Here is an 8,091-nt window from a genome sequence, read left to right as displayed (position 1 = left end):
AGGTCTCCCAATTCAAGTTGGCCCTGCTTAGCTTCTGAGATCTGATGAGATCGGGCTTGCCTGGACTATCCAGGTCAGGGCTTCCCTGGGCATTCTGAGCAGGGAAAGGCATGGATGTCCCACTCTATAGATGGAAATCTGGTCCACCTGTGGAAATCCCTGGTGGATCCACGCCATGGTTTGGACTGAGTTTGCAAGCTATTGCTTATGTTGGCCATGGAAAAGCAATGTGTCTGCATGGAGCAAGCCACAGATTCTATATCTTTTCACTTTCCGGCTCTCACTGGTGTTTCCCAGTGTGTGTCCTTCATGTGGGGGGTTAAGGCGACCATATCCATGGCTAACTGTTACATCTGCACCTATGCAAGAAGACCATTTTCTTCTCAAAGGAGGCTTGCTGGACTATTGTCCCAGAACTCTCCCTAAGACAAAGGGCTTTTCTCTGTTCTCATTTTTCTTGCTTGTGTGTTCCCGTTGCTTCGGGGTCCCCCCCCCCTGTTCTGCATGTGTTTCGCTCCTTCTGCTGTTGGATTCAATATTATATTGCTTTACGGCTGGCATAAAAACCTGCAGTTTAAATCTATATGCTGGACATGAAGGAATGTAATATTGAATCAACCACTAGAGGGAGCAAAACACTTGATGACCAGACTCCCCTCAAGCAACAGGAACTCACAAGGGAGGACAATGAGAATGCGGAAAAGTCCAAAATGGTCACTCCTCGACCAGCCACAGAAGATAAAACAGGCTTAAGTGCTATAGACCAAGTGCATGCTTCACAAACAAAATCCCTTGGCTCTTTAGTTAACAGGATCTTAGTTAACAAGGCAGGAAAGACCTTTGCCCGGGACATTGGAGAGCTCCTGCGCTAAGAGAAGAGGGTCCTGGGTTACATGGATCAGGGGCCTGATATGGTATAAAGCAGTTTTGTGTGGTCAGTGGTAGAAAAAACTGAATCTTTAGTCCACCGTTTCGCTGACCATCGCAGATGTGTCATGCCTTGAACCCTCTTTCCTAGATTCATTTCCACCTCTCAGTCTATGCTGTCTTCTTGCCTACAGCAAAGAAGGAATCTGTGCCTCTTAATTGCTCCTTGAAGCACCACTGCATGCTCATAGCTATCCTAAACCTCTGAATGAGGATCGCCAGCTCCTGGTTGGGAAATCCCTGGACATTTTGGGGGTGGGGGGTGGGGTCAGGGTTGGAAGACAGGAGGGAGCTCAGTGAGGATGTGATGCCATAGAGTCCACCCTTTCAACTAGGTTTGCCATCTTTTTCTTTTCCGAGGGGGGGGGGGGGATTTGGGAGGCGTTTCAGGAGTGGGCAGGGACATCTCCAATGTGCTGAGACCACGCAGAAGTGACATCATCACGTCAGTGACATCGGGGGGGGGGGGACGCTCTGGTTTTTAGGCAAAACCCTACGGTAAAATCGGGGTCAAACCCTAGAATTCTGTCCCAGAACCAGAGCATCGCCACGTGACATTTTCAATGTGATGACGTCACTTCTGCGTGATGTCAGCATGTCGGGGATGACACAGTTTGGGAGTGGGGTTCCCCCCCACCAAAACTGGGGGATCCTCCGCCTGGACCTGGGGAATGGCAGCCCTACTTTGAACTGATCTCTGTAGTCTGGAGCTCTGCTGTAATTCCGGGAGAACTGCAGTCTCAACCCGGATCATGAATTAAAGGGATGCAATGCATTGCAAGGGTTATTTGTAAGTAGGAGGACAGTGGACTTTTCCTAATTCAACGGCATGTTTGTATGAGAATTTAAGGGGTGGTGGAGAAAGATAAGACACCGCTTGGCCCCACAAGTGGTGGAGACATAACTTGTATCGTATATACTTTACCAGGTAATGCACAGATTATGAATGGGCAGATTGGGTGTACATTTAATCCACCAGCCAAACCTCAGAACTCCACAAACCTCAATCTGGATCTGAGCGGAACCAGTCACAGGACTTCTAACGTGGGCTTCCAAGTGGCATGAGAGGGGGGGGATTTTATTTATTTCTTTTATTTGGCTTCTAATTCCCGCCCTCCCCACTGCAGCAGGCTCGGAATGGCTCACTTCATTATTACTGATAAAACAATTTCTCAGTTAAAATAACAATGAATTAAATCTAAAAAAAATTTGTCCTGTGCCTTTAATAAAGACTGAATGGAATTTACCCAGGACGTGTTATTTACCTCCATGTCATGAAATGATTCAGCCGCCCATTACTACACAGCAAACCTCAGGTAAAGGGCCAGGGCATTTTTCTCCAGGACAGTTGGCAACCACAGGTTTGACTAATGGAATCTGCACTGACATTTAGCTAGCAGAGACTTTGGCGGTGACCGCATAGGAATGGGATGTGGGGATTTTGTTGTCATAAGGGGGCAGGTCCAAGCCAAATGTGGACTAAAAAAAATATACCTTAAAATTGTGGGTTGTTTTTTTTTTTTTTTGTTTAAAGGGGCCCAGATTTTATACAGTCAAGGGATGACTCCAGTAGCCCTCCTTTTTTCATTAATTTAAGCTTCCTATCATTCATTTGCTCTTACAGCACATTCATTATTTCTAAGAGACCTTTTGTTATTTACTAGTTTTTTAAAGAAAACATTCTGTAAAGGATGGGTTCAAAATGTACGCCCGTCTTTGCCTCAGGCCTAGCATTTGTTTGGCAGCAGGCATCGGAAAGCGGGGTGGAGGGGAGAGAGGAACCAAACCAGGAAGTCTCTCTTTTTTTTCTTTCATGGCAAGGTTAAGAAATTATCGGGATCCAGTGATTCTTCAGTAGCTGTAGAGGATTCATTACTTGGGTTTCACAGGAGCAGACACAAAAGACACTGGATCCGTTTGGACTTCAGCGTCAGACATCCGTTTGGGGTTCTGTTGAAGGAGAGAGAGAGAGAGAGAGATTTAGTGCTTAAGTATGATTATTCTGGAGTCTTGCATGGGCATTAAAAATAAAACCCCGTAGGCCTCTTTGCACATACGATGAATCGGCTGTAGTCAGAGCTCTGTTTTGCACATAAAAATTGATAGTATGGTAAGTCAAAGTCTGTGTCAAGGAAAGATGAGTTCTGCAATGTTATGCCATCTGGTTTAATTTTATACAATTGAATCTGTTCTTACTAATTATGGAGGGTAGAGGTTGGAACGGAGCTATACCAGCTCTGAAGCTCTATCACCTTGTTCCTCTGGAATCTCATTCAGTTTTCTCCCTGGCTCCTGTTATTTCAACAGGCATTGTTCATTAACCTTCAGGCATAGCTTTGCAGGCATAAGGTCTAGAAACCTATTTTTAATAATAATAATAACAACAACAACAACAACAATAATAATAATAATAATAATAATAATAGTAGTAATAATAATAATACAAAAATGATTCTACAGACATTCTGTATTGTTTATCTGTGTGTGTCTGGAATCACAAGATATATACAGCTCTGGGTCAGTATGCAAAAGCTCCTGACATAATGCATTTCTTGGCCACTGAACACTTTTTTGCTAGTGGATTGCTTTTATCCTTTCTGAACTGACCCTGCAAAAGCCTGTATACCCTAGGTTTGATGTGCACTGCATGTTATCAGGAAGAAGAAGAGATTGGATTTATACCCCGCCCTTCACTACCCAAGGGAGTCTCAGAGCGGCTTACAATCCCTTTCCCTTCCCCTCCCCACAACAGACACCCTGTGAGGTAGGTGGGGCTGAGAGAGCTCTCTCGAGAACTGCCCTTGAGAGAACAGCTCTGAAAGAATTTAAGGCTGACCCAAGGTCAGGCCAGCAGCTGCACATGGAGGAGTGGGGAATCAAACCTGGTTCTCCAAGATTAGAGTCCACACTCTTAACCACAACACCAAACTGGCTCTAGCTACTTTAACTCTAATACATCATTATTTCTGATCCCCCTTACAAAAACAATAAAATTCCACCAGTAGTGTTTCCACCTGTAAGGAATGTTGAACAGAAGATTCTGGTGGTACCCAAGTGGGACCACGAGGAACAGTTTTAATAGCATATAAAAGGTGGTGGGTTGGATCCTACCAGTCTGTTCCAAGGGTGACAGTGTGTTTCTCATGCACGGAGCATATTGCAGACGGAAGAGCCTCCTCTGCCAGTAAAAGGCATCTTGGGGTCAGTACAAACTTCCTTAAGCAGAGGAACACCTCAGTCCTAGTGGATCAGACTGGCAAGATTCAACTAGGGTTGCCAACTCAGGTTGGGAAATTCCTGGAGATTTTGAGGTGGAGTCCAGGAAGAGTGGGGTTTGGGGAGGGGAGGGGAGGGACCTCAGCGGGGTATCATGCCATAGAGTCCACCCTCCAAATCAGCCATTTTCTTCAGGGAACTGATTTCCGTCACCTGGAGATCAATTGTAATTCCAGGAGATCTCCAGGGCCCACCTGGAGTTTTGTAGCCCTAGATCCAACCCATAGTCATTATATTTCCATTTCAACAATGCCTACTACTCAATGATTTACAATCAGAGGACCCTGCCCAATGGCTCACAATCTAAAATGCCAACAGCCATGTTCTTCAGTGACACAGAAAACATGGAAAGTGATAATCGAGCGCTGGATGTTGTGTCAAAGTTGCAGAGCTTTAGACAGAGTCTGGGGTGGGGCTTTGGGGTTTCAAAGATTAGGTCTGAAAACACTTGTGTTTTAAGTGCAGGCCGGTATGAATTAGGCAACACATACTGATTTATGTAGGACTGGTTTGTTTGTCGGGCTTAAATTGTACTGTCTGGCTCCTGTTTGTGTCATATAAGGCATACGCAGTGGATTTTAATGGAGTTGGGCTCACTTGCAGGGTCATTTCGATGCTCTATTCCTAGAAGTATGATTGCTTAATATAGCCCACAGGCAATATAGACTTCCTTCCAGACATCCTGCTAGCAGGAGATAGCATTCTACATAAATGTCACAAGTCTGGAGAACTCATTCTAAATTCCATCAGCATCCAATGCATTAAAAAAAAAAGAAGAAGAAGATTGCCAGCATTTGAAATGGAGTTGATAGAGGTTGGGATCAGACAATACTTTTCCAGAGAGCTGAAAACGGTCTGGCGCAGCTATCGTTGCCAGCGGTATGCATACTCATTTCTGTTATTCCTTTATCCTCTCTGATTAAAATAGGTTCTGCGGATCTTTGAAGCACATCAATGACGGCTTTATCATACCACTTAGGTCTCTATCTGCAAAAAAGAGAACACTGTCTTTCGGCAGACTGAATACTGCAGCTGTCTTTGAGAAACAGAGGAATAGATTTAAATCATTGATAGCCTGAGTTGGGGTGTGTGTGTGGAATTGGCGGCTGCTGTTCAAAGTGCAACCAAGATGAACTTGCAGGTATGAACTCTACTTACACCAAATACAGTCCACTCTAACTTGCTAAATGCATTAATTAACATGATGCGTTGCTGTGGTGTATCCTGTTTTACTACCCAGTTTATAAACTGGCTTGGTAGAGACGTAATGCCACCACATGGTCGGAGCTATGTGAATAAGGCTGGAATAATATGTGGGCTTGCAACTCCGTCTGCCCCATATACACTAGCCTAGACAGACATTCTGGTCACCACACCTCAAAAAGGATATTATAGCTTTGGAAAAAGTGCAGAAAAGGGCAACTAGAATGATAAAAGGCTTGGAACACTTTTCCTATGAAGAAAGGTTAAAATGCTTGGGGCTCTTTAGCTTGGAGAAACGACGGCTGAGGGGTGGCATGATCGAGGTTTATAAGATCATGCATGGGAGAGAGCAGATTGAGAAAGAGGTACTTTTCTGCCATTCTCACAATACAAGAACTCGTGGGCACTCAATGAAATTGCTGATCAGTCGAGTTAGAACAGATAAAAGGAAGTACTTCTTCACCCAAAGAGTGATAAACACACGGAATTCACTGCCACAGGAGGAGTCGGCGGCTACAAGCATGGACAGCTTCAAGAGGGAATTGGATAAGCATATGGAGCAGAAGTCCATCAGTGGCTATTAGCCACAAGGTATAGATAGGAACTCTCAGGCTGGGGCAAGTGATGCTCTGTATTCTTGGGTGCTTGGGGGGGGGGCAACAGTGGGAGGGCTTCTAGTGTCGTGGGAGGGCTTCTAATGTCCTGGCCCCACTGCTGGACCTCCTGATGGCACCTGGTATTTTTGGCCACTGTGTGACAGGGTGATGGACTGGATGGGCCATTGGCCTGATCCAACACTGGCTTCTCTCTTACGTTCTTATGTCTACATAGGCACTCACCATGTGGGGAAGGAGAAAGGGGAGCAGCCTGTTAGCCTTGCCCCTTGCCTCCATGCAGTCACCAAGTGGTCTGAATTGGGCAAAAGCATGGAGGAAGTCCCGGCACATTACCCCCTTCCCATAATCAGCGATGCTAATTTTGGAACATTGCTGGGTGTGCATTTGCCCCATGTGGACCAGTCAGCCATTGCATGGAGGTGAGATGCTCAGGCCCAGTCTCCATCCCTGCAGCCAGTGCCCACATGGAGGGAATGTCTGCCTAGGACTGCTCTGATCCCCTTCTTTCACCCCTTCCTGTGTACAGCAAATCACAGCTTCTTGTGACTTCCTAATTAGCAAAACAAAAACAACAACAACCCAACAACCCACAGTTTGTGCTCGCCCTGCAAAGCAGAACTGCAAATCTCAGTTTGATTGTGTTTTGTAGTTTGGCTTGAGACGGTGAGCCCAGCCTTAGCTTTCTGGTTCAGATGTAAAGTTTCAAACCAGGAAGGGAGAGAGAGAGAATCAAGGGGGAGGAGGAGAGAGGAGATGAGCCAAAGGGTTGTTTTTGGTGCCTGTGGGTGAACCAAACCGTAGCTTGGTGCTACCTCTGAGCCCACCCACTGTCTCACTGATGAACATGAGAACATAAGAAGAGCATTGCTGGACCGGACCAGCGCTCCACCTAGTCCAGCATCCTGTCTCACACAGTTCCTCTGGAAGTCCAACAACAGGGCACAGAGGCACTGAGAACTTCAGCCCCACCAGGAAAAAAAATTGCCCCACAAGCCACAAAATCTAGGCTACGGGCCTCGCAGCGACTCTCCAGGGTCGCAGGTTGAGGTTAGGCTTCCTACCTGATCCTTGAACCCAGGATCTTCTGCACACCAGCCAATACACTAACCTTTTCCCATTTGCAATCAGACCTTAATGACTTGGACCCTAGGCTCTACTACTGTGCTACGGCCCCTTCCCTGACAACGTACTGTGATTCCTTGGCTTGCAAAATGATGAGTGATTCATGTCCATGTGATGCGTGATAAAGTTCAGCTCAGTGCTATCAATGAAGAATAAAGGTGGGGTTTTACTTCCACTTGTGCAAATTGTACCTCTGTTATTGGCTGCTTCTCTCACAGACTTAACCCTTCAAATGCCCTAAAAGGACAATGGAGGCCAGAAATGAGCACCACTTAAGTCCAGTGGCTGTGATGATTTCATGTCAAAGTGCGTGTGCTGAGCACCGTTCATTGCTGGATAAGGACCATCATGGGATGTACAACGTTGTGTAAAGAAGTATTTCCTTTAGTCTGTCATGAAACCTGGCCATTGTAAAGAAGGTAACAGGATTTTTCAGGTACTAGCTTTTTCAAGAATTTGATTGACCATTACAAAAAAAAAGTGTGCTTCCAAAAGGCCTGAACATATTACACCAGGGAGGAAGTCCTCATCCAGCAATGAACAGTGCTCAGCACACGCACTTTGACATGAAATAATCACAGGCATAGAACACCTTTAAAAGGGGATTGGATAGATTCATGGAGGACAGGTCTGCCAGTGGCTACTGGCCATGGTGACCAATGGGAACCTCCACATTCAGACTCTGAATCCCAGTGCCAGGAAGTCACAACAGAGAAGGCCTCGGCGTCCGTGCCCTGCTGTTGGCCCTCCAGGGGAACCATTTGGCCTCTGCGTGAGAAGGGATCCTGGGCCAGATGGACCCAGCAGGGCTCTTCTTATGAGCGGGGCAGTTCTAGCAGGTCTCGGAAGGTCTCAGTCACACGACTCTCTTGTCTCGCTAAGATCCTCTGGATTAGCAACGCTCGCCTCGAGGGAACAAGCAAAAAGCTCCATGGGTCAAACTCAC

General features: G+C 46.1%; 1 protein-coding gene across 1 annotated transcript in view; it reads right to left on the bottom strand.

Moving 5' to 3' along the window:
• Nucleotides 1–2,440: 2,440 nt before the first annotated feature.
• Nucleotides 2,441–8,091, bottom strand: part of BCAS1 (breast carcinoma amplified sequence 1) — an 87,864-nt gene continuing 82,213 nt past the window's right edge. The window contains exon 12 of the mRNA XM_015421547.1: nt 2,441–2,877. Coding sequence (XP_015277033.1) covers nt 2,800–2,877 — 78 coding nt within the window. The 3' untranslated portion in view covers nt 2,441–2,799. The remainder of the gene's footprint in view (nt 2,878–8,091) is intronic.

Source organism: Gekko japonicus, unplaced genomic scaffold (genome assembly GCF_001447785.1).
Source record: "Gekko japonicus isolate JY-2015 unplaced genomic scaffold, Gekko_japonicus_V1.1 scaffold1239, whole genome shotgun sequence".
Lineage (NCBI taxonomy): Eukaryota > Metazoa > Chordata > Lepidosauria > Squamata > Gekkonidae > Gekko > Gekko japonicus.
This window is presented reverse-complemented; position numbering and strand designations above follow the sequence as displayed.